This window comes from Lycium barbarum, chromosome 6 (assembly GCF_019175385.1).
Source record: "Lycium barbarum isolate Lr01 chromosome 6, ASM1917538v2, whole genome shotgun sequence".
NCBI classification, from domain to species: Eukaryota; Viridiplantae; Streptophyta; class Magnoliopsida; order Solanales; family Solanaceae; genus Lycium; species Lycium barbarum.
In genome coordinates, this window is record NC_083342.1 from 28205440 (window position 1) to 28232755 (window position 27316).

At 34.8% G+C, this 27316-nt stretch overlaps 2 protein-coding genes across 6 annotated transcripts; one reads left to right on the forward strand and one right to left on the reverse strand.

Annotated features, from left to right (window-relative positions):
• The first annotated feature begins 7449 nt into the window (after window positions 1-7449).
• Window positions 7450-11489, forward strand: LOC132643684 (protein NLP7-like). 4 transcript variants are annotated; one of them, XM_060360198.1, is made up of 4 exons: window positions 7450-7903; window positions 8001-8467; window positions 9255-9318; window positions 9439-9982. In XM_060360198.1, the coding sequence occupies exons 1-4, from the start codon at window positions 7753-7755 to the stop codon at window positions 9738-9740; spliced, it is 984 nt and encodes a 327-aa protein (XP_060216181.1). In that variant the 5' UTR covers window positions 7450-7752; the 3' UTR covers window positions 9741-9982. The 4 variants fall into 4 exon arrangements, with proteins under 4 accessions (XP_060216181.1, XP_060216177.1, XP_060216180.1 ...); XM_060360194.1 differs by adding an exon at window positions 10725-11489 and having other exon boundaries at window positions 7661-7903; window positions 9255-10584; XM_060360197.1 differs by lacking the exon at window positions 9255-9318 and adding an exon at window positions 10725-11489 and having other exon boundaries at window positions 7661-7903; window positions 9441-10584.
• A 1190-nt stretch (window positions 11490-12679) lies between these two features.
• LOC132643683 (ADP,ATP carrier protein, mitochondrial) lies at window positions 12680-16510 on the reverse strand. Of its 2 annotated transcripts, none has more exons than XM_060360192.1 (4): window positions 16351-16510; window positions 14120-14606; window positions 13630-14001; window positions 12680-13248 (listed from the first exon to the last, which is right to left on the reverse strand). In XM_060360192.1, the coding sequence occupies exons 1-4, from the start codon at window positions 16440-16442 to the stop codon at window positions 12952-12954; spliced, it is 1248 nt and encodes a 415-aa protein (XP_060216175.1). In that variant the 5' UTR covers window positions 16443-16510; the 3' UTR covers window positions 12680-12951. The 2 variants fall into 2 exon arrangements, with proteins under 2 accessions (XP_060216175.1, XP_060216176.1); XM_060360193.1 differs by lacking the exon at window positions 16351-16510 and adding an exon at window positions 16177-16201.
• Between the last annotated feature and the right edge of the window lie 10806 nt (window positions 16511-27316).

The following is a 27316-nucleotide window of genomic DNA, read 5'->3' on the forward strand; positions in this document are numbered from 1 at the left end:
AATATGTATTCAACTTCTGCATTTGCAAGGAAATTAATCAAAGTTAATTGGTTGTAGGTTTTCGGTAAACGTTTCAGACTCTTTAGAATTCCTTCTAATTTAAAGAACAATAAAGAATGACGCATAATTGTTGTCCATTGAATGGACTAACATAAATGATACAATTGAACAGCAGGATCTTCGTTTATCTTTGAATTCACATTATTAGCGCAGTTTTGTTAAGAAGGATAATATTAGCAGCATTTCATTGTTATTATTATTTATTTTAAATTTTTTATTTAAATTTTGTACATTAATGCTTTTGAAGTTAATGCTCCTGCACGTTTTAGCCTCAGTAGTCTTCATGTAAAATGGCAACTATTTTGTTAAAACGGAAACATTAGTAACTTATATTGTCGTATTTAAAGCCAATAATTTAATTTGTAAAGCAACAGACGAATATAGAAGGTTAAGGGTCATGACAATAAATAATACTTAATGTTTCATTGTTATTATTATTTATTATTTATTATTTATTTAAATTTTGTACATTAATGCTTCTGAAGTTAATGCTCCTGAACCTGTTTAGCCTAAAGGTAATTATCATATTAAAGATTTCATTCAATGTAGAGAGTAAGTTAATGCTCTTGAACATGTTAGACCTCAATGTAATTATAGTATTACTACTCCCTCCGGTCACTTTTACTTGTCCACTTTGGACTTTTCACGCTGCTTAAGAAATAATAAATGAAGTGCATAATTAACCGATGTACCCATATTAATTGGTGCATATTTTTATTCGATTTGAAAAATGATTTGAAGTGAGTAATTAATACTATGGGTAAAATAGAAAAAAGTAAATTATCCTATCTTGATATACTAAAAGTGACAAGTAAAAGTGAAAATCTATTTTTAGAATAATGGACAAGTAAAAGTGAACGGAGGGGGTATTTAATATTTATTTTCATTACCGAGCCGCGCTATAGTCGGCCGGGTAGACACTTATATGTGCACCTAGACATGTTTCTTCTTTACCGAGCCGTGTTGTAGGCGGTCGGGTAGGCACGTAGTTGTGCATCGCCACTGATCAGTTGGGCAGAGATGATGTTATGATGATGAGCTCACCCCACAGAGGGATTTATTATTATTATTATTATTATTATTATATGATATGATATATACCTCCACAGTGAGGAATGATTTTACGAGCACGCATTTCCATTTATGTTATGGTTATGGTGGCCCTCAGTGGCTTTGAACAGAGTTTCAGGTTGTTTCTAAATCTCTTCTCATATTATTTACATTATTTGTGCTTTCTAAATCTCTTCCCATATTATTTACATTATTTGTGCTTGTGCGTACCGCCCTACATATTCAGTACATATTTCGTACTAACGCCTTTTTGTGCGCTGTGTTCATGCCCACAGGTATTGATAGACAGGCCGACGTGCCTCCTCAGTAGGACCCGTGATCAGCGGTCGAGTATCGCATTCCACTTCTTCGGAGTTGCTGGTTTGAGTCCGTAAGTACTACTGCATGTGTATATATATAGTTTTGGGGTATGTCATGGCCCTGTCCCGACCTGTTGATAATGTGTTACTCTTTTAGAGGCTTGCAGACCAGTTGTCAGTGTATATATATTTTGCCTGGCCTTGTCGGCCCCTTGTACAGTTGACATGACCGTGATATAGCTTTGTTGGCCTTAGCTATATATATAGGTTGTTGTTGGGTTCTTCTGCGTGCAGGTTGAAACATTTGGTTCTTGTTAGTGTCATACCGTGGCCTTGTCAGCCCATTATTCATATTACTTGTCACAGATGCCATAGTTGGTTCGCTCGGGCCTTCTGGTGCCGAGTGCCGGCCACACCCCCAAGGTTGGGGTGTGACAGAAGGGTTACGTTGCCACAACCGAACATTCTCCAAATTTAGTAAGTTTTTTCTTTGACCAAGTCTAGAAACCAATACCAATCTCAAAACTGTTTTTTTTTCCCAACAACAATTGTTGGTAGTAATTTTACTTAATGACATTGTTACTCAAGGCATTAAGTCGAGGAAACAACTACGAATTTTTCTTCAGAAACCAAGTTTCCACTGCCATAGAATTTTAAATTGTTGGGATTGAAATAATCAAGGCGTTATGCGGAAGCTAGTAATTTGTAAACCTTGAACGACGATAAATCGGAAGACAAAGAAAATATACTAAAAAGTGGCATAATGCTATAATATGGTTTGACCAATTGGCCTACATATTGAAAAACTACTATTAAAAGTATAAAAAATTATTGAGAGAATAATCTCCTCCTAAACAAGACTCTTTAGTGACTACATTGTGGATGCTCTTGTGTTTTCTAGTCGTGGGAAAGAAGTCTTCAATTTATAGATGTCCAAAACTTTTCCTCCAACACAAGTAATACTCAATATGGAAGAGAATTATATTTTCCTACGAGGAAAAGTAAAAGCAATTATGATAATACTTTGACTTTCCTTCAAGAGAAAAATAAAACTCAAATTTGGTAAGAAAATCAGAGCAAAAAACCCTAACACAAATTACACTAGTGAAACTCCAGAACATTGACATTGTCGTAATATTTTCATCGATAGAATTTGAAATTTCATAACACTAACTATAATTCTAGGACGGAGCCGAAAGGTGGCTGTGAGTTCTATTTTACTCAGCCAGATGCACTTCCATTCAATACAAAACAACTTCTTTGCATGATCGTCAAAAGTAGATATTCAGAGAATATGATATTAAGCATATCAGCCCAACTCGAATTCATGATCCAATGAAATTTCAACCTTAAAACAGAATACCTAATACACAGGAGTAGCAAAAAAACCATACTAGAATGAGGCTGGAATTTTGAACATAGAAAGCAAAAAAGGAAAAAAGACATGGAATTTCTAGGCTCCAGCAACTTAGAGCATACTCTACAGCTCCCACTTGCGATGCGACCATCCCTTCCCAAATATGACTAAGGTCTGAGACTGATCACGAGCAAGTTAGGAGCGAGATCTTTCTCGAGCTGGAGGTGAATGACTGCATTGAAAAAAACATAAGATGAGCTTATAAAGACTCCGAGGTCGACCTCGGTCTCTAGGCAGAGGCGGATTCAGTATTAAGCTTTGTGGGTTCAATAGCTTTAAGGTTCTTACCTATTATTTGTTGCGATTTTTGTTAATTTCAACACATAAGCTTATACTCCGCGTTTAAGATACCAGGTTCAAACCTCTCTCAAGACCCTTATCAAGGTTTCTATCAGGACTAAACCCGTTTCTCATCATCTTTATTTGCATATTCAACTCATGTATTTACTTGATCCATCAGCTTACAGCATTAGAAAGAAAAATATGAACAAACACTGGTCAACTATGGTAGTAGAAAATTATGAAAAAGCTTGATAAAAGTAACCACATTACAACAATTTCAGTAAGAAGAACATCCAAGGCTCTAGCTAGCAGCATCCTCCTGAGTTTCATATTGAACAAACGCAAAATTCCTTCTAATCCTTATATTGAGTATTTTTCCATATGCCTCTTTATTACTCCCTCCTTCCCAATTTATGTGGCATCATTTGACTTGGCATGGAGTTTAAGAAAGAAAGGAAGACTTTTAAAATGAGTGGTCCAAAACAAGTCTTATATAAATGTGTGGCTGTAAATTATCTCATAAAGTTAAATTATTTTTAAATATAGAAATGTGACATTTTTTTTGGGACAGATCAAAAAGGAAATGGTGCTACATAAATTGGGACAGAGGGAGTATTATAAGATCAATATTTATCACGTTTTAGGAATTTTGTGATTAATTTTTATTTAACTCAAATATAACTTTTAATATTATTTATGTGAATTTAATTATTTGCTTATATTGATAAGAGATGCATGCGCAACATCCATCATAAAAGCTAGTATAACATTATATAAGTTCCAACAGATATAACAAAACCGCAACCTTTTGAACCTTAAACGTAAACATAACCTTTTGAACCTTTCAAGATTTCCCTATGTCCTTTGGCACCCTCCTTTCCCAGGATCATGGGTCCCAAAGAAACTCTGTTACTTTTTGCATTGTGTGGAGTTCGAGGCTTAATTGTAATGGTATTTGAATAAAAAAAAAAAAAAAAAAATCGGTGGAATTTCACAAGTGGGGTCTGAGGAAGACAAAATGTAAGCAGACTTTACTTCTACCTTGTGGAGGTACAGAGTAGAGAGGCTATTTTCGAACTACCCTCGGCTCAAACAGTAGCGGAATCGGGATTTTTAATAAGGTAGAATATAAATAAGTAAACACACGATGAGGCTAAAGAGATTCAACATCTACTATATATATATATATATAGGCTAGTGTGAATTTTCGCCGAAGGTGGTTCATCTCCCCTCGCCCCTTACTGGCTCCGCCCTTGGGCTCAAATAACGCATATCAAAACTGTAATGATATTTGAATAATATTCAATTATTGACACGAGAATATTTAACACTCATTTACTTCCTATTTCATGTAAAGATAGTTAACTGCATACACAATTTAATAGTATGTTAATATATATATATATGGCAATCAAATTAATATTTGAGTATTGATTTAAATTTTAGTTCTATGCAGAAAATAATACTGTAAATTCTATTTTATCCCAAACAAAAAACTTAACGAGTACCACAAAGGGCTCACACATGGAATTCAACGACTTTCATATGCGGTGTTTAAGTTAATTGATTTATTAAAAAAGTGCAAAATTTGCACTCCCTCTGGTCTATTTTTAAATGTTTATGTTTGACTTGACATACCCCTTAAAAAGCAATAAATGACAATTGTATTAGCACCATTAATTATTATAGATCATTTAAATAATTGGAATCAATCAAATATACTTTAAAAGTTGTACAATTACTAACAATTTTTCAATATTTTCAATTCAATAATTAATAATAAGGATAAAATAGATATAAAATAATAAATTATCTCTTAATTTTTTAAATTGAATAAGTAAACGTGAACATGTATTTTTAGCATAGTAGAGGAATGGAGGGAGTATTGAAGTGAATTTTTTTACTGTATTTGAAAGAGTGTCACTGTCATAGGGGTGGCTACAGCGTGGAACAAATGTACAACATTCCCACAAAAACGCGGAGTCTCTTTAACCTCTTGATCCACTTGCACCCCTCCACATTTTCTTACAAGTAAAAAAATAGTGTAGAGAAAAAGAAGAGCAAGTGGGCCATATATAAGCAGCAGAGCAAAGGGGAAAAGACAGTTGAATGGAATTGTGGAGCAAAGGCAGTTGCAGTACGGTCGATTAATTTTTTATTTTCGAAATGTCATCTAACGGCTTTCGCAATCGATAAACTTTGATAGAATTAATGGAGCACCCAAAAGTTACAATAACATAGAATAAAAATATTTTTCCCTTAATAATATCCTACAATAGCAATTAGCAAAAGCAACATACTTGTTACGTTTATCATAATCACATGATGCATCATTCTTAGCTTATTATGAAGAGGCGTATGAAAATTTATACTATAGTACTCCCTTAGTCTCAATTTATGTGGCACTATTTTTTTTTGGTTTGTCCCAAAAAGAATATCACATTTCTATATTTAGAAACAATTTAATTTTATGAGATAATTTACAGCCACACATTTATATAAGACTTGTTTTGGACCACACATTTCCAAAAAAAAAAAAAAAAACACAAAACCAGTGAAATTCCACAAGTGGGGTCTGAGGAGGGTAGAGTGTACGCAGATTATACTTTTACCTTGTGAAGGTAGCGGCTATTTGCGAACAACCCTCGACTCAAACAGTGGCAGACCCAGGATTTTTAATAAGGAAGAATATAAACAAATAAACACACGAAGAGGCCAAAGAGGTTTAACATCTACTATATATACATAAAAATTAATTTTAGCCTTGTATATATAGCGTAAATTTTCGTCGAAGGGGGTTCATCTCCCCTCGCCCCTTGCTAACTCCGCCCTTGGCCTCAAATAACGCATATCAAAACTGTAATGGTATTTGAATAATATTCAATCATTGATACGAGAATATTTAACACTCATTTAATTCCTATTTCATGTAAAGATAGTTAACTGCATATAGTGGCGGAGCCAGGATTTTCGCCAATGGGTTCAAAATATAAAAAAGTAAACATACGAAGAAGCCTAAGGGGGTTCAACATCTACTATATATACATAAAAAATAATTTTAACCTTATAAAAACAGTGTTTTTTTTTTCGCCGATGGAGTTCGGATGAACACCCTCGGCATAGTGTGGCTCCGCCACTGACTGCATACACAATTTAATGGTATGTTAATTTGACTTATATATATATATATATATATATATATATATATATATATATATATATATATATATATATATATATATATATATATATTATAGTAATGGCAATCAAATTAATATTTGAGTATTGAGTTAAATTTTAGTTTTATGGAGAAAATAATACTGTAAATTCTATTTTATCGCCAACAAAAAACTATATTGAGTGCCACAAAGGGCTCACACATGGAACTCAACAATTCTCATATGCGGTGTTTAAATGAATTGAATTATTAAAAAGTGCAAAACTTGTACTCCCTCTGTCCATTTTTACTTGTTCATATTTAACTTGACACATTACAATTGCACTATATCACTCCTAATTTTTATAAATCATCTAAATAATTGAAATCAATCAAACATACTTTAAAGGTTGTGCAATCACTTATAATTCTTTGATGTTTCCAACCCAATAATTAATAATCATGATAAATAGGTATAAAATGATGAATTATTTCTTAATTTTTCAAACTAGATAAATAAAATAAATTTTTATTTGTAGCTCCCGTTTGGCCATAAAAATTATTCACTTTATTTAGGAATTTTTTTTTCACTTTTTTCCGGAATCAGCGTTTGGCCATGAAAATTCCGAATACAACTTGAAGTTGTATTTCGGAATACCAAAAATTCAATTTTTTTTTTTTTTCATTTTTTTACAATTACATTTCACCAAAAACTATAATTTCAAAAACTACGACCAAACACAACTCTAACTCCAAAATTTAAAAAAAAATAAAAAAATTTATACGTATGGACAAACGGGGCCTTAGTATACTTGACAAGTAAGGATGGACAGATGGAGTATTGAAGTGAATTTTCTTTCTGTATTTGAAAGAGTGTCATTGTCATAGTACTAACTGCACAAATTTATGGCTTTCCTTTTCCTTTGACAATTTCCAGAGTGTGAAGAATGGAATTTCTATTTCCCAAAAAAAAAACGCGGCGAATATTGAACCTCATGAGCTTCTTGATCCATTCACACGTCTAACTTTTGTTTTAAATAATGCGCATTCAATACGGAGAAGCTATTCCTACTTACCATGAAACTAATACACAAATTACTAAACAAATTAAAAGCAACAGCCTCCTTAATTGAGTGGGAAGTGGAAGTCAAAAAAGTCTTTCAACGTTGATATTAAAAGTGTTTAAATGAATTAAATTATTAAAAAGTGTAAAACTTGGATAACTGCAAAACTTTTTGCCTTTGGCAATTTCCACAGTGGTGGTGGCTACAGCGTGGAAAAAATGTACATTTTATGTATTTCCACAAAAACGCGGAGTCTCTTGAACCTCTTGACCCACTTGCACCCCTCCACATTTTCTTACAAGTAAAAAATAGAGTAGAAAAAAACAAAAGCAAGTGGCCCTTATATAAGCAGCATAGCAAAGGGCAAAGGGCAAAAGGCAAAAGGCAGTTGAGTAAAATTCCATGGAGCATCTTCCTCAGATAGCATCAGATGCATGTGAGCTAATGCCTTGTCAACTGGAGTGGTGTCAAGTGCAGTACCGTGGCTGGGAATTTTGGAGCAAAATACAAGACGATGAGTTGAACTACCAACTAAGGGATTCCCGTATGATGGGTGAGTTCTGAATATCAAATTGTGGATACTCATTTTCCCATTTGGTTTATGATCTTTTATTTACTAGTATGTTCTGAATCTTCTCTTCTTGATCCAGCTGGTGCTCCTGTTGTTTTTAGCTCTACTATGCCGAAACAGAGGATCAAATCTATTATGGCGAAAATGTCGGATGTGGTTACTTTTGTGGTTCAATTCTGGGCACCAATCAAGGTCAACGGGTCGACTTTCCTGTCTACTGCGGATCAACCATTTGCTTTCAGCGGGCTACTTGATAAGAGGCTGTTTGAATACAGGAAGCTCTGCCTCGACACTTTGATTCCCATTGACGTGTACAATGAAGATCTCCTCGGTCCCCCTGGACGAGTATTTCAAAGTGGATTGCTGGAATATAACTCTGACGTTGGAAGTTACTCCGAGGGAGAGTTTCCACTGCTTGAAAATGCAATTCGGTTGGGCATTTGTTCTTATTGTGCAATTCCAGTGTTCAATCTCCATGACCACCAGTGCCTTGGTGTATTTGAGATTGCATCTACAGACACGTGTCTCAATTTTCGAGGGCCTATGGTATTTTCTCATCTGTTTTTTTTTTTTTTTTTAATGCTCACAGCAGTTTTTGGATTTAAGTATATAATGTGAAGCCCTTATTTTGTTCTCTTTTCTTTTTTAAAACCACAAAAGTGAACCTAAAAGGAGACTACACCCAAATTTCAAACTTGCTGAAAGTATCACTTTTGCACAAATGTAAAATTTTCAGATCAATTTTGAAACAAAAAAATAAATGAAGAAGTAAGAAAAGCTTAGGGTTCTCTTGTAATACAGTAACAACCTTTTTCTTCCTTTTTGTAGTTGCCGCTAGCCGCTAGGCACTACTAGGTCCTTCATTCTTCTTCCTCATTCTATTTTTTAATGTTTTTCATTGGGAACCAATAAGATTCAAATCTTGTATCCTCGAAGAGCCTTACGTTTGTAATATTAAATATGAACCACATATATTCTGGCTAGGATTGATGATTATCTGTGTTCGTCAAGATATCTTTAGAAGTGAGGCTATAAACTTGAAATCTCTCTTTAGAAACACTTTCTTCGTAGATGGGGTTGGAGGCATGGACAGATGCTTGAATTTAGAAAAAACAAGTATGCCACTCATTCTTCTTGGTTGTGCCACTGCATTCTAAATTGTTGGATTTCAACCCAAGGATATTGGTTATTATGCCACTCATTCTTCTTGGTTGTGCCACTGCATTCTAAATTGTTGGATTTCAACCCAAGGATATTGGTTATTCACTTTTGGTTATATTCCATATTTACTTTTTGAAAAAATCAATAATCCTTGTTTAATTTTCCATCACAGGAGGACTTGGAATCATCTGGGTTGTACATTCGTTACCCAATAGACCTATTTAGTAGACCTTTACAGATATGGTGTTGTTGCCTTTTTTATTTTGGCGAATACACCAGGGACTGTTCTCATTTTTATTTCCATTGCTCTACTATTTCTGTACCACTAATTTCATAGCTTATCTTATCATTTTTATAGCCGGGGGAGGAAGCTGCACTTGACCTAATAACGATGATAGAGATGGGGTTAAACATATTACCCTTTGCTCAAATTTGGGTTCCTTGTTCTCAATCTAGATCCTTAAAAGCCTTGGTTTGTGCTGGTTCCTCCGGATTTGACCTTTTCAGTTATGACGAGCTTAACAATGTTTCTGAGTGCTGTTTTATTATGAGTGGTAAGGCATTGGTGGGGAGGGCATTTTCATCCCAAGGTTCATGCTTTTGCAAAGATGTTACTCTGTTAAGCTTGAAAGAGTACCCTATGGTGCCTAGTGCATGAAAAGCTGGATTGAACCAGTGTTTTGCAATTTGTTTGAGAAGTAATTGTGCCAAAAATATGATTTGCGTAGTTGAGTTCTTTCTGCCACCCGGCGAAATGGTTGTTAGAGATACGAAGACTTTCTTAAACAGGCTTTTATCCACAATGAAAGAGCAACTTCCAGGTGTCAGAGTTGCTTCTGGACAAGAACTAGGCCAGAGAATGCTTGTTGAAGTTGTTAAAGTTTCCCCGAGTAATGAACTTGACTCCTTTGAAATTGGCCAACCTCTGCCAAGCGTTCAATCACTTCAGGATGGAGGAGAAACAACCGAAATTGATTCATTGTGTCAACAGTCAAATTTACAGAATAGGGAGAACAATGTTGCTACTCCACTACTTGTTCCTTCTTGTTCATCAAACAAACGTGACTTGCTCAACTGTGAAGGGACAGTGCAAGTTGATCCATTACTTCCGCATCCAACAGAGGAAGCTGTGACAAACAGGGGAACGGTTAACATGGATGTGGCACGTGATGATCATATTGAGTTTGAAAAGGACAGAGGACAAGTGATTCAGCCTGATTCACATTTTGATCAACCAAGTGTAGAAATTGATTATACGGGCAATGCTAGGAGTAATGACAAACTGGAGCATAATGATTTTGCTAGATGTTTGCCCGTAGTTGAAGCTGAAGCTATAAACAAAGATAGTAACTTCATTATTGGAGCAACGACTAACAACGAGAAAATCCATTCACAGAAGAACAATGAAATACAGAGGATAGAAAAAGATTATCAGATTACGCGCGATATTTTAGAGCAGCAGTTTGGCTTGACTCTTGAAGATGCTGCCAAAAATCTACGCGGTAAGTCACTAACTTCAGCGCATTTGAGGTTTGTAACCCTTTTTGTGTTATTATATATCTGTACGCTCATATGCCCTTTAAACGAAATGATTTATGCATAGGTTCACTGAAATCCCTTTTCTGGACTTCCTTTGTTGCAGTTAGTCGAGCAACACTGAAACGAATATGTAGAGAATATGATATCTCTAGGTGGCCACATCATAAGACTAGAAAGGTTTACCACAATTTTAGCCAAGGCATATCTTTACAAGGTGCTGAACCATACGTGGGAGATCGACAATGCCCTAATCTTTCCCAAGAAAAAGGAACAGATTGTAGTGCGCACAAAAGATCTCGTTCAACAGGAAAATCTTGTGATGATAGTGTGATGTCTATAAAAGTTAAATATAGAGATGATATGATAAAGTTCAAACTCACCCCTTCATCAACCAAGGTAGAACTGGAGGGGGAAGTGGAAAAGAGGCTTAATATATCACTTTAAAGATTTTCAATTAAGTATCAAGATGAAGATGAAGATTTGGTAACCATAACTGGAGATTCAGATTTGAGGGAGGCTATGCATGAAATGAGATCGTTGGGAAGGACTACTATCAAATTACTGGTTACCCAAAAATCCGACACATGAAGGATTTTCCCTAAGCTGTTATGGTTCATCTTCATTGCAGAATTTTTTGTGACGTATCCTTTCGATGATAAGGTGTTGTGTCTTCGCCAGCTGTATTCCCAAACAGTCTTTGAGCTCATTAGACTTTACGACTATTTTTATGCAGTTGTTAATTAGTATGATACACCATTTTCAAATTTGTTTGGTGGCCATAGGTTTGTCTCCACTCAGTTTCAGTTGCTATTTGCTTTGCCCTCAATGAGCTGCTGTATGCTACAAAGAGAATGTTCTTTCAAAAGTACCCAACTTCGTCTTTGTTTCTGAAATTCACCACATGGGATAGCTAAACTTAAAATTTCTGTTTCGAATCCCTTTTTATTTTGTCAAATAATAGTAAGATTTTGGGTCATTTCTAATACATTAAGGACATTTTTTAACCTTTTCCAATTCTTGATTCCATTGTCAGAAACTCATCTTGTTTGTGTTTTATGGATTCTTGTTTAAGAACTTAGAATTCCACAATGTTTGGTAATATTATATAGGCGCCCCGAAGAATAAAACCACTGCTTGTTCAAGCACAAATTGTAGTTGAATAATCTTTCTAATTGAAGCAGCTTGTCTACTAGTGTTCACATATATTACCATTGATGAGGTAACTGTCACTGTTGTGAAACAACAGATGCAGCAAGTAGTAAGGGGTCGTTTGGTAGCTGGATAAGAGACAAGTTATTCATTAATTAAATTATGCATTAAGTTATAGTACAATATTTGGTAGCTAGTAAAAGACGCCTTATTCATGTATTAAGTTCTATATACTTATATCACATTTGGTAGCTAGTTAGGAAGTAAGTTATACATGTATAAAATTAGTACGACGTTTGGTTTGTAATTTAAAAGTCCGCATAACTAATACATGTATAAGTTATAAGAGAATGTATGTATTATTTTATGCGAGGTAGAAAATGAAATAGCTAATACATGGATAATTAATACATGAATAAAAAGTTGAAATGACAATATTACCCTTATCATTCTTCATTTAAATACTTTCCTTTTCTAAACCATATTTTTATATAATTTTTTAATATAATATTTTTAATTGCATACCAATATTCTAATTAAGAAGTATATTATATTTATTTACTTTTAATATAACAATCAAACATTCAAAGAAATAATTTATGCATAACTAAACCCTATATAACTAATACTATTTGCATTGCTAATACCTGCCTAACTGATACCCGCATTACTAATATCAATATAATCCTAACCCCAAGTAAATAGGGGCTTAAAAGTAGCTAAGTTTGATAAGACATCCAACCTACAATCACTTCATCTGTACTGTTCGAATCCCATTGCCATCTCTATCATTCAGAAAGATTAAAGCATATTTATGTATAGACTATGGAGAGGAAAAGCAAATAAAATTGCCAACGAGCAGGAAAATAGATGGTTAAGCAAAATATTGTATTCCACACACTTAAAACATCAGTCTCAAACTTCCGCATTTGATTTTATAGAAGTTCCATAGAGAATCTGTAAGCTCTGCAGTAAATTAAGGGCCGCCAAAACAAAACAGTAAAAACGCTTCAACAAGGGAAACGACTGTGGGGTTTTGAGCTACCCACTCTAGAATTTTAAATTATTACAAAAAAGGGAAAGGGAAAATGGTAATTTCTCCCCAACTGAATCCTCAAATGTAACTCCAGAAAGATTTTCATCACCATCTAATTCTAAAAGGATATTGTTAAAAGGCTGACTTAGGCACCACCGGATCCATATTTCTTTCCAAAAACAATAACCTGAAGCTTGTCGTATCCGGCCAACACACCAGCACCAGCAACAGCTCGAAGAATGTTAGCACCAGCACCCTTGAACAGAGATTTGGGACCCTCGTTCTTAACAATCTGGGAGAATGCATCGAGCGAGCTCTTGTACTTAACAGCCTCACCAGATGTCATCATCATTCTTCTTCTGACTGTATCAATTGGGTACGAAGCAAGACCAGCACCATTGGTGATGAGCCAACCAAGTCCAAAGCTAGCAAAGAAACTATCCTGTATTACAGCACATACAAGAGTTATACACAAGTTTTTTATACTACAAAGTTCATTTATCCATATAAACTTTACTAAAAGAAACTCAGTCAATTACAATTATCCACCTAGCAAACTCAATGAGCATGAAAAAATCAGCTGAAATTGAAACTCTTCAATCAAAAATACAGAATTCCTATCACTCACCGCATACAATAAGTCCTAAAACTCTACTCCAACGTGAAAACATACATGCACTAATGTATTCATGATATATATAAAGCCAAACAAAATGGTAAGCCCAACAACACTATGGCATTACACAGCAGACAAACTATATTCAGAATAGCATAAAGGACTCGAGCTAGCAGAGCAAAGGCAGCGATATATAAAAACACTAACCTGTAGGTTTCCAGTCAAGAGGACAGGCTTCAAGGAGTCATACATGCCAAAGTACAAACCACGGTAAACAATGATACCAACACATGAAATGTTGAATCCACGGTACAGACCAGCAATTCCATCAGATTTGAGTGTCTTCTTGTAGACATCAACCAAACCATTGAACTGCCTCTCACCTCCCTTCTTTGCAGCCTTGTTGTCATTAGCAAGACGGGTACGAGCATAGTCCAAGGAGTAGACAAAGAACAATGAGGAAGCACCAGCAGCACCACCAGATGCAAGGTTGCCAGCAAACCACTTCCAGTAGCCATCACGGTCCTTCTTGAAGTTGAAGAGTCTCTTGAAGTAGTCCTTAAATGCAAAGTTCAAGGCCTGTGGAACACAGAGTATCGGTGAGTCAATGCTTGACTGAAACAAACAACAGAACAGCCAATGTGTATGTATCTTTGATGCATAAATTTAGTCCTCAAAATGAAAACAAATGGTAAACCTGAGTGGGGAAATAACGGATAACATTAGCAGTGTTTCCTCTCCATAAAGACCCAAACCCTTCTTCCTTAATTGTCCTCCCGAAACAATCGCCAATTCCCTTGTATGGTTCAGAGAGCCTACCAGCCTTGAGCATCTCATCTTGATTTTGGATCAAAAGTTTCACACGCTCAATAGGGGCAGCAGCAGTCTTTGATACAGCAGCAGAAACTCCACCCATGAGGAAGTCAGTGGCAAAAGCAGCAAGTCCTTTCTCTTGAGGAGCCTGCACAAACACTGGTGAAGCATTTGAGGTGATCAATGATAGATCCTGAGTGGCTTGGCATCTCTGTAGTCCGGCATTGGAGTAGTTGCCATTAGCAAAATGCCTCTGGTGAAGAGCTGGCTGAACGTGAGATAGACTTGAGCTCAATTGTAGCTGGTTAGCCAACTTCTGGAAGACAGTTGGGTGCTGGTTCATATCTGCCATTGCAACGTTGAACAATGTCCTGCACAGAGAGCACGAATCAGATCTCTACATTTAAGCTCGCCATGGACGTTGTCCATAAAGGCATAAATTCAGCAAAGTACACAAATAATTGCTGTCATAACCACTAAGAATTCTCATCATTTATCTTCATGCTCTATAGACCATACATCCAATCACAATATATACCAACACAAACTTAAGAGCTTTAATGGATCAATTAAACACAGAATTCTCACGTCTAGCCGTTGTTTGAAATAGCAATTCCTTAGAAATGTCAACGTCTACCACTTTCCTGATCTCAACTTCGCAATATAAGCTAGGCAAAACTTTAACTCAAATTTTAAGTTTAAAGCCATATGATCAATCTAGTTCAAGTAACATCTCAAAATATTTTTGGCTAGAAAATGTGCATTCAAAACTCAAAACCCACCAACTTTATACAAAGAGCATAAATTTCACAATTAGCACAAATTCAAATAATTTTTTTAGAAAAAAGCGGAAAAAACAAATAACAACACTTGGTGCAGAGATCAAGCATCACACTGATCCACCCTATATAAAGATTAATCTTAAAACTATATGACATCATTTAGTCTAAACTGAAATTATAATCTTTACTTCCCAATCCTACAGAAATAAAATCACAAAACAAACAGTGAATCACTAGTACTGCATCTATTCCCATTTTCATTAGCTGAATTAGATTTATAAAAAAAATTGTTACAGCAGTATCAATTTCAGAGTAATGCTCAATATCTGATGCACAAAGTACTTGTAGTATGCTTATCATGCCGGCACTAACCTATTATCTAAGACAAACTTAAATATAAATATATACACATACATACAAACATACATATATGTAAAAATATATATTATTCCCTCTGATCCAACCTCGATGCTAAATTCAATATGGATACACTGACAATCCATTAAAAATTTAGGCAATAAAATTAGTCTCTCTGTCCCAATTTATGTGATCGTATTTCCTTTTTTATCTATCACATTTTATAGTTAAAAATCCCCAGACCCCAAGATGTGGGATTTCACTGGGCTGTTGTTGTTGTTGTTGTTGTATTTTATAGTTAAAAACAATTTAATTCGCACATTATCAATTAGATGATTTTATACCCACACAAATATTTGTTTTAGATCACATGTTTCAAAAAAATAATTCTTTCTTAAACTCGGTGGCTAATCAAAGGCAATAACATAACTTGGAAAGTACTACAACCAACAATTTTATAATACGCCCCAAGATTCAAACGTTTTAATTTTCGCGTGTGTTTGAACACAAAATCTGAACAAAGGATCTTTAAATTTTTCGAAATAAAATAAGCATACTAGGTAAAAATACTATAAGTCACCATAATTAATAATTTAAAATATTAAAAAAGTTGGGTTAAAAGATCAACTCATTATAGCATAAAATTAGGACAAGAGATGGAGTAGTAAAAAAGACAATAAGTTTGACTATGTAGCAGCAAATTGAAAGAAGAAAAAATGAACAGATCTGCTTAGTCAAGAATAAAAAAAAGAGTCATGTACAACTAAAATAAACACAAATGAGATGAGCAAGAAAAGCAGACCTCCCAACACTAGACAGAAACGAACCTCAGTAACGTTACAAAACCAAATAATCGCTACATTTTACAGATCTAAGCAGCAAAAAGTGTAAAAACAGTGAAATTGAATATACATATTCAAAGCAAAGATGAGAAAATAAAAATAAAGGATGTATATATAGCATTAGAGAGAGATACCTGCGTTCGACTCGCCTCGAGAAAAGTGATGGTGATGAGAGAGAGAGGAGAAGAACGAGGAGGCGCATGCAACCACTGCTATTTATATACATACTGGCTGGGTGGCTGTGCCATCTCTGACCTAACTTTGACTGCCTTTTTAATCCCTATGCATTCATTCCATTTTTACGCCTCTTTTTTAGGGTCGTAATTCCTCCTTTCAAATTCATTCATTAATGTAATTCAACTAATTTCATTTTTTATTAGGATAGTCATATTTGAATTTAACTACATTTTTTTTATTATGATACTTAATTTAAACATCAAAATAATAAAGACTGTTTAATATTTTTATATCGTAATCACAATTATTTGTTTTTAGTTAAATTTCAAATGAATTAATAATAAATAAAATGTCCTCTAAATATTGAGGGAAAAAAAAGTAATTTGCACATATTGTATAGAAACTGATTCTTTGAGAAATTACATTTCAAAAGCTAGTAGTAGTAGTTTGCGATGGTGGTCAGCAATAACAATTGTGGAGTAGTGTCCGGTGATAATCGTGATTATTATAAAAGGCACTGTGCAGTGACTATCGGTGATGATTATCCAATGACAGCTAAAGATGATGGACATACAATGATAATTGATGATAGCAATTGAAGATAGAATATAAATATATAATGGAACTTGACAATAAAAATGATTGGTGACATTAAATAGCATGGAGATGATTGACAACTATAGTTAGGCGATACAAGGTTGTGTGGAAATTACACATGATAGAAGTGATGTTTACTTGAGGAAGTTAACGTTCAAAATATAAACATGAGCGATGAGGTGAGGTCTAAATGCTAAAAGACATGTACCATCAAAGGTGGCTTCAAATCAACTTTAGTTACAACAGTAAAATGTCACATTCGAATTGCTCAATTATGACAATAAATTGCACACGTGATCTTAATTTTCAGAAATATGTTTCTTAATAGTGCAAATTCATTGATCTTAAAATTTTAATACTATCTTTTTTCTTCTAAAAATGGTAACCATGATTCATCTCAAAATTTACCGAATATTATTTTCTCCCCTTGTTTCAAAAATCGAATTTACCCCTTGGATGATCTATTGAATTCCAACCGTTGGATTACATGGGCAAGTCAATGATGAGGTGTTAGGTAAGTGGGAAAACGAATATTTGCAATGCAAATGAATTTGTTTTCCGCGTGAAAAGAACGTAAAGGAAAATGCTTTTCCAACATGTGGCACAAGTGGAAGTGAAGATGTTAGGTATATTTTTCCTTTTCCATTGGAGGTTATAAGTTTGACAAGTAATCAAAAATATTTTTTCCAAAAAAAACAAAGTAATCAAAAATATATCAAAATAAATTTGGAGATTGCCTTTTAAGATGGACTTTAGGACGGTGGCCCTGGCTCATGCACCTTTCATATTTCAATGAAGTTATTTTCTCCTTATTCAAGCTTTGTCCTTTCACATTTCCATTTTCTTTTTGACATACATATACTCTGCCTTTTTTTTAGGAGTAACTAACTAGAGCTGATTTTGTCTGGATAAAAAACATAGAGTTATTCGTTTGAGTTTATTATTATATTGAGTTCAATAAAGAGTCAAAAAAATAACAATTTAAAAATAATAATGAGTAATTATTATTTAAGAAAAGGTCACACCATGTATTCTTCGAATTGATTTGAGCTAAGGAAAGACGTCAGAAATTATTCAGGTATAGACGAGAAGAAAATAGGTCAAATTTTATTAGCAATGACTTGCTGCCAAAAAAAAAAAAGTTGAAAACTATTACTCCCCCCGTCCCAATTTAAGTGTCGTACTTTACTGTTTGGTTTGTCCTAAAATAGTGTCTCTTTCTATATTTTATAAATTAACAATTCAAACATACTACAAAGCCGTTTGAACATGATTTGAAATCACGATGATTTGAAGTTAAAGTTTTGTTTGGACATGTAATTTGGATTTCTTAAGTTGTATTTTTTCTTATAGACATAAAAACCCCACAAGTTGTGAAAACCATCAAAATTTTCTCAGTTCTTATACAATTTTACCAAATGAGCAAGTCACAGTTCATAACAAAATTAATACGCTACTAGAAATCCTTTTTAAAAAATACAACATCAATTGAAAAAACTTCATTTCAATAAACTGAAAAATTAAACATGAGTTGTAGTGTAACTACTCTTTAATATAATCCTCCCACATAGTTGATAACAGTAAATTTGTTATAAATATACTACCAGTTTGTAGATCTTTTAATATTTGATATAAATGTTTGGTAAACATGATTGGTAAATAAATATATCTACCAACTTATGGATCCATTTTTACAAAATATAAACTTATGAGTCAACTTTTACATTTAAAAACTTTGAAATCTCAAATCATGCCTTTTTGGATGTTTGAGATTTCATCTCATGTCCAAACGCCTACTACATGACAAGTTTATAACCACAAAATTCAAAGGACGTTTTAGTACATTACATACATCTTAATTTTGGACCATAAGATTCAAAAGTCTCGTTTTATTAATTAAACTTTGTGCCAAGTCAAATTAAGACACTTAAATTGAGACGAATGGAGTATGCACAGCAGAAGAGGTTTTAAAGCTCAGTAAACTGATTCAAAGCAATTGATAAGCATTAAGTGTTGAATATCACTTTTTAGGGTTTGTTTAAAAGCCACCTGGTAACTGGAATTGGTGTAATTACTAGGGTAGTAATTACACATCCTAATAATTAATAGTAGTAATTATGATGACTTAATTGTTTGTCATAACGTAACTATAGTGTAATTAGAAGCGTATTGTTTAGTTGCACAAGTGTAATTACACTGTTAGATTACATTTTAAATAAAGCTAATTATCAAAATTTAAAAGTTATTACTTGACAAATATGTGCCTTTATAACTGATATTAAATTTGGTATTTAAGATACATATTGTTTCTTGAAAATATATTAATTAATAATCATGTATTTAAAACTAATAGTGTGAAACTAATTGATATAACTGTGCCCGAAAGAGGTCTTTGGGGCAGACTTGCTTCTTGATGCGTCCCCGTTTCTCCACTCAGTTTGGCCCCACCGGGCACGTTGTTGCCATTTGTTGGCGCCAAAGGGTTTTCTCTAGGAGTTCCGGTCCCTGCACCAGGATTAGATGAAAGTGCAGTGATGATTTGCCTTATCTCTTCTCTCATCGCGTGAAGGTGAGCCCTCATGATATACATTGTCTCCTTAGGTGTTTGGTCAATTAGATCTCCCACATATTGTTGGGTCCGACCACCTCCCGAGGCTATGCCATCTGTGTTCTGCGTCGATAGATCAACTGCAGCAGGGTCATGAAGGGGAAGGTCATCCAGGTCAATCCGTTCATTGTTAGCTTTGTTTCCAGTAGTTTGGTTGTTGTTGACTCCTGACATACCTAAAGCAGACGCTAAAGAGAAACATAATTCAAAAGGATTAGCTTAAAAGACAGGGTCACAATGACACCACTACTATCCAGACCCCACGGTGGGCGTTAAACTGTTTACCCGTAAATCGGTACAGTTAAATTTGTATACGTGGTCAAGAACACGTGGATCAATATGACCAAAATAATGAAATAATTAGCAATAGAAATTAGTATAAGCGAAATGTAATTGAAAGTAAGGAGTTAGAATATCCTGATCCTTGGAGACGCTTTTGAGCTAGAATCTTTAGGCAAGCGAGCAATCTGAACTTTTCTTAGTTGAACAAAGAACAGTTAGGGACGAAGAGAAAAATAAGAGCAAAGCATTTCTTGTATATATTTTTAGATGTCTTACAATAAAATAAGAGTCGCTATTTATATTTGATCTAAAGGGTACACATTCCATGAATTGTGCCCCTGTTATCATTACAAATTAATGCTATAGTAACGGCGGGCAATAAAGATGATAATAATGCTTATTAATGCTCATATAGAAGGCTCAAAGCCTTCATGTAACGGCTAACCGTTGACCTCTTCAACCAAAACCTATTACATTATGAATCCCCCTTGTTGCAGGCTATGCGTCCACCAAATAATGTATGAGGGACCTGGTTGTGTACCAGTTCCCTTATGCAACACAGTATGTAAAGGACACAGGATGTTACCATGAAAAAATCTTTGCTCAAGGGATTAAAAATCACGACCTACCCCAGTAGGATTTTAACTCCACTACACCGAGCAACTTTAGATTACAACTCTATCGTAAGCTAGGAATTAACTCCCATAATCCCTCACCCTTACAATAACACTTTTGCAACCTAAGAACTAACCCCCGTAGTCCCTTCACACTTGCAATACTCCAATTGCAAGCACCTCCACTTGACTAACTCTAGCCAATGACCACTAATACACCTAGACTAACTCTAGCCTAGTGTACCACTCAAAAGCTTGCGGAAACACACTTCCAGCAAGTACACTTTGAGACTTTTCAGAAACACCTACAATCAGCTTCTCAAACAAGAAGAGTAGGTTTATAGTTTAAGCACAAACGAACAAAGACTTACAACAACATAAAAAACTTAGACTAAATCTATGTCTGGATCGGGTTCTTCTGTTTTGAAAGTGACTTGTTCTTGAGAGAAGTTGAGAATTTGTGACGGCAAGGATTTGCTCGATTTTGATTAGGTTTTCAAGTCTACTCAATATGTTGCCATCATGTATATATAGTGGGAGCATGTAGGGTGAAAAGAGATCACTATTCAATTTTGACCTAAAGCATGGGCCAACTCACTGTTGTACTTGTGTGCAGCAAGTGGCTTGATTTTGCAACTATCTCTGCTGACAGTGCAAGGTGCATAGAGAGCAGATTACAGACCAAGTCTTTATTTGGTTCTGAAACAGTTTTACAATCATCAAAACACGAGTGCACTTGGAACTATCACCCCTGGACAGGAATTCTAACGAGTATCCAGAGCCATGCGAATACCTTGGGGAACACTGTGTGCAGACTCAGACCTAATTCATTCCTGATAACACGTGTCATCACAAAATTTGTATAGTTGTATCCTACGAATTTTGCCCAATACAGGACTGTGTATAGATGGAGAGCCATTATACATTTGGTAGGGGCCTCCACTTGTAATTGGTGGGCCGAGTTGTTTAGGCTCACCGACTTCCAGACGATGGGCAATGATATGTAGGGTCGCAGTCAAGTGAGAGTGCCTGCCCTTTGCGCATACTTGATTCAACAGACCGGGGAGGCCTATATTACATATGCTACTAAGAAGCTGATTGTTGATCTTCGTGCCCATCTCTATTTTTTTATTATATTCGGGGGCATTTTGTTCAAAAACTACACAACAATACTATAAGTTGCAATTCCTCTCATATTAATATGGTGAAAAAATATATCTCCAAATCTTGGTTAAAGTTTGTATAGTTTGACTTAGGGCTGGGCAAGGTACGGTATTGGAAATTTCGGTACGACAATTTCGGTTTTTAGAAATACTATATAATTCAGTTTGGTTCGGTATTTTTAAGTTCGGTTTCGGTATTTTGCGATACGGTAAATTGGTATCATAGTTTGTTCGACTTCTACTTACATATACTCATATAATAGAAATTACTGACTTCGGTTATTTAAGAAACGTCTCAATTATATCGTACTAACACCTTAGACATGTAAATGTATTCAAAAGAAAGCACAAACAATCCCTTTAGTAAATCAATTACACAAAAAGGGCATTTCAATCAAGATAGATTAGTCAAAATTCAAACGTCTAAACAATTAATTTTGTACTAATATTTGTTTATATATTTGTTAGTATTATAATACTAGTATAATGGCTTGTATATGAAACTATATACTTTGATATGGTATTCGGTATTTCGGTATATTTTTTGTAAATATCAAATACCATACCGAATACCAAAATTTTTAAAAATGTCTACCAAATATCATAATACCAAAACCACGACATAAAAATTTTCGATTTCGGTATGATAATCGATATATACTGTATCATGTTCACTCCTAATTCGACTTTAAAAAAGAAAAATGGATAAGTAATATGAGACAGAGGGAATAACAACATTTTTTTTTTTTTGACTTTTATGTTATCGCGCCTTTTTTTTTTTTTTTTTTGGTGGTGGTGAAATTTTCAATTAAAGAAAATGGAGGGACCCAATGAATGAGGCGAATTTGGTGTGGCCGGTGGGAGACGCCTGTGGGAGTAGAAAGTTACTCACAAGTCGCAAGTTTAAGATACTCTATATTGTAAAGATATTTATTGTGGGATTTTTTTTTTATTTTTTTTTTTAAATTTTGGTGGGGATAAGGGGCATAGAACTTTTTGATTTGCTTTGAATAGGTTAAAACATTAGACAAGATAAAAGTATTGCGAGAAAACAATTAGTTGAAATTAAAGCATTTTTGGTGTAACTATTTGCATCTCATTTTTTTTCTTTTCTTTTTCTTCTCTTTTTAGATTTTTTTTTTTTCTCTTTTTAGTGTTATAAGTGAAAACACAAAAGAATTTTAACTAATTTTATCTTTAGTCGGATACCTGCTAACATTTCTGAACCATTTTAGGGGTTGGGTTCATATATTTTGTACATTAAATTTATTACCCTGTACGAAAATATACATCAAGAATAAGAGAAAATGATCCCATATAATCAGTTCAATTGAATAGAAAAAAATGATGTTATACTTTTTTTATCAATCTTTTGTGAAAATATCATAATTAAAATAACATTTGTAAAGAATCATAAAGATAATCCTCTACGAGAAAAGTAGGTCATAATATAGAAAAGAATAATTGTACGTCTAATTGACGGGTTTATACGGTAAATTGCTTAGAATAATTTGATGTATTGAATATTGATAAATTTACGCCACACTTGGTCACATATTAATTCCAGCTTTGATCTTCCCCAAATGGAACATGCAACATTATCATGGTATTTATTATAATTGCAAGTTCCGGTAATCCCCTAAGCCTAAAGTACAGTCGCTATATTAAAATTTTAAAAAGGATGGAGCTAAAATGTCATACAACTACCGATAAGATTGTGCCAGAGCAGTAAGTATTTTTTTTTTTTTTTTTATAATTGATAAGTACTTTTTCATCCTTAATTAAAGATTTCGGGTTCGAATCCTTCTGAATATAGAGTTGCCTTTGTTAGATAATGCTTTACCCCGCATGTTGGATTTCCCCGCGTGTGAAATTAAATTTAATTGGACTCTAATATAAATATAGGACTTCATGTTGAAAATAATAATAAAAATAAAAAGTCATACCATTGAATGTTACTCAGCTCTATAATTTGCGTGCCTTTTGAATTAGCTCAAATTGGTACATTTTCCAACTTTATAGGCGGCAAGTTGCTTGGCCGCATGTTCTTTTGTTCCAAAGGGGCACACTTCTCGACGATGCTGCACCAGATAATTTTCTTTTATCCTTGTTATTTTTAGAAAAGTCGTTAAAAGTTGGATCTAGTTTTCTTGAGTATCTCAAACAGCTAACAAAGCCGTGTTTGGTCATCATCACCTATTCGTTCATGTGCCAGGTACAACATCAACAACAACATCCCATTATAATTTCACAACTTGAGTCTGAAAAAGGTAGAGTGTAGGCAGACCTTACCTCTATTTTTGGAGGTAGAGAGGCTATTTCCGAAAGATCGCGACTCAAAAAAAAATGACAAAAAAGGTCAGACAAGAATTGACGAAAGTAAAGAAGCCATGACAAAATACTGTATATAAGCATTATGAAGAAACGTAACAGCAACTGTAAACGAAGTACAAGATACAATAAATATTAACAGATAATCGAAGGGCAGAGAACTACAAAGATAATTTTATGCCTACTAGTATGGAAGGCTACACGAGACTGTATACATGACAAGATATAGCTCGACACATGGCATGAAGGAAACACGTGGCAGTTGAAGGCGAAACAATGCCTAGTTGTTTCACTTAGTCAAAATAAGAGACCCCGGATAAACTTGGAGGAAACCTACAAAGGCAATTGTCTCAGGTCATTAATGAAAGATTAATGTTATGTGACCGGTCCAGATTCGAAGCAAACGTTACGATTTAGAATTAAAGGAGTATTTATTGTCTATTATTACTCATTATGAGAATTTAATCACGGCTTAAGTGCTACTGTATTTGTACTATAAAAAGAGCCTAAAGGCCTCTAAAAAAGGATCATCAAATAACAATTACTATCATCAAATAACAATTACTAACACACATTCATACTATTCAATCTTTTGCAATTAGTTTACTTTGTCATTCTTTTGTACCGGGTTAACATTTATTTTGCAAGGCCAGAGCATATAATTTTTCCACCGGAGAAAAACCCATCAAAGGATTCTCTCCAAGGATTAACAATGCCCAGGTTTAATTATTTCATTATTGCTTTATAATTTCTTATTGATTTACTCATTTGATTTCACTAGTCGTTATTGGCCTTTTTATTCACTGTTTATAACAAATCAAATCACGTATTCTTTAAACCACAAACAAATTCAATGTCACGACCCAAACCAATGAGCCGTAACAAGTGCCCGACCACTACTGGCCAAGCACTCCTAACAAGTGCCCGACCACTACTGGCCAAGCTGGCCAAGCACTCCTAACAAGTGCCCGACCACTACTGGCCAAGCACTCCTATGCTTGCATTTATTTCTTACTCCTGGGCCCGCACACAACCTGTATCTGAGCTGTACTGTCTCCCGGATAATCAACACAAGGGATACCATATCGAAAACTTACGGCCAACGTTTACATATACACATGCATACTGAGAGTAACAGTGCAAGCCGATTAGGCCGCTATACATATACATATACTGTACAACATAATGAGCGCTGATGAGGCTGCATAACATTATGGCTACACATCACTGTCTACAGACCTCTATGGAAAATAGACTGTAGAAAGGACAGGATAAGGCCCTGCCATACCCATATATGTACATAACAAGATAGTATACCAAAAAGGCTGCAGCTCCGGATCAATGGAGCGTACTAATTGCCGCTGAGGGGAGGTCCTACTGCTGTGAATCGTCTAGCTGGCTACCTCACCCTGCGGGCATGAACGCAGCGTCCACGAGAAGGGACGTCAGTACGAGGAATGTACCGAGTATGTAAGGCATGAATAATAACATAGTAAGGGATACAAAGCATGAATAATAACAGAATGGAAATACAGAGCATATCGTGAGATAAAAGAGTAACCTGTACATCTGAGTGCCCTTAAGGAGGATACCATGCATGCTTAGTGCTGCGGAACGTGCAGCCCGATTCATATATGCACATATATACATATATAGATAGTAGTGCTGAGGAACGAACTACCCGATCCATTTAACCACATATATCCCGCGTCCGGGACGATATCATATCATATTATACCAACTGATCAGGTGGCCATGCGTCTATAGCGCCTCGTTCTTTTTCCCATATTCCCCATATACATATACATATATCATATTCATATATTATATAAGCAGCATGCATGAGAGCCCAAGAAAACTATGCCTCTATCGGAGTGACGTAAGGTCGGTAGCCTTCGATTATATTATAGAATAATCATCATTGCTTTGTCTCACCTTGAAGGAACAATTATTATAAGGTGGGACTATCAATGAAGAATAATATCAAGAGAAAATATAGAATAAGATCATAAATCTCATAAGGTGTTATTTCATATACTTTGAAATCTTTAAAAATAGTCATCATCCATGAATAAAATTGAGAAATCAAGAAATAGCTCAACATTCTTATATCGTCATTGAAATCGTAAACTTGGAACCTTTAAACATAGAATCATCATCATTATAATCATCATAGGAAAATATTCTCATCTTTGACATCATCATTATCATTGTGAAAGTAGGTTCATCGCTGTTATCATAAAAGCTTACGGAGCCATAAATCTCTAATTTGGAAAATACGAACATTTTGGAAAACATTTATGAATTATTAGGAAAGGAATTATGCCTTGGAGTCATAAACATATAACTTTTGAAAACAAGGAAGATATGGAAACATTTATGAAGTCATAACATAGGAATCATGCCTCTGAAAGAAAGGGACGAGCCTTAACATACCTATTCGACCTCCTATAAGCTACGCTTATGCGTCCGAGCTCGCAAGTCTACATTTAAGAGGATTTACACTAATGTTAGCCTCTTTATCGCATACTTGTTCCAAGTTTCAAAGCAAAATATTCTATATTCTGCCGAAAATCGGGCAGCATCTCCCCTGTTTATATGCCTAGCCCGAATTCTCAATTCAACAACCACAACAATACCAACATTAACCATAATATTTACAATACCAAAATACTTCATATACATCCCATATGGTGTTTGTCCCATATTTCCACCACAGAATTATTTTATAACTATTTAACAGCTCCATCTCCGTAAATAAACCAAGATTAACGTTAATAGCAAGAGATTCATACCTTTCTCTCGATAATATTGCCGTATCTTCGCTTCTCCACCTTGAGCTTAAGCCATAACGCTCTGCTATACAGTTTTGTAGTTGCAACTATACGCCGTCTGTACCGGAATTTGGGAATTATACCTAGTTTTGGGCTAAAAAGTTGACATTTGGAATGTTGGGGAATATTCCAGAAGAATAGAGAGAGTTTGGGTGAGTTTGGTCTGAAAAATGAGGGGGTCTCCCCTTTTTATAATGGTCCAGGTTCTTCCTGGACCGACTTAAAAATTGCTCAGCGCGATCGCGCTGAGTTACCAGGTCCAGCCTTGCGCGTTCGCGCAGGGTTATTTTTTGGCCAGACAGTCAATCTTAAAATGCGTATAATGTGTGATCCCTATATTGTATGAGAGCCCACGACCTACGATTGGAAAGATATTTCAATTATCTACAACTTTTGTTCTTAGTGTTTTTCCAAATTCCAAACTTATAATGGCGGTTTAGCCCCTCAAAGTCAAATCATCCAAAAACATTTCCTTAAATTATCTCTTTGGAGGG

Excerpts from the sequence above, each read along its gene's own strand:
- LOC132643683 (XM_060360192.1), bottom strand. The coding sequence starts at position 16,442 with ATGTATATAAATAGCAGTGGTTGCATGCGCCTCCTCGTTCTTCTCCTC. Across the intron at positions 14,607-16,350 it reads TCGAGGCGAGTCGAACGCAG|GACATTGTTCAACGTTGCAA; the intron begins GTATCTCTCTCT and ends CTCTCTGTGCAG. Across the intron at positions 13,249-13,629 it reads TCTTGACTGGAAACCTACAG|GATAGTTTCTTTGCTAGCTT; the intron begins GTTAGTGTTTTT and ends GCTGTAATACAG.
- LOC132643684 (XM_060360194.1), top strand. The coding sequence starts at position 9,798 with ATGATTTGCGTAGTTGAGTTCTTTCTGCCACCCGGCGAAATGGTTGTT. Across the intron at positions 10,585-10,724 it reads TGCTGCCAAAAATCTACGCG|TTAGTCGAGCAACACTGAAA; the intron begins GTAAGTCACTAA and ends CCTTTGTTGCAG.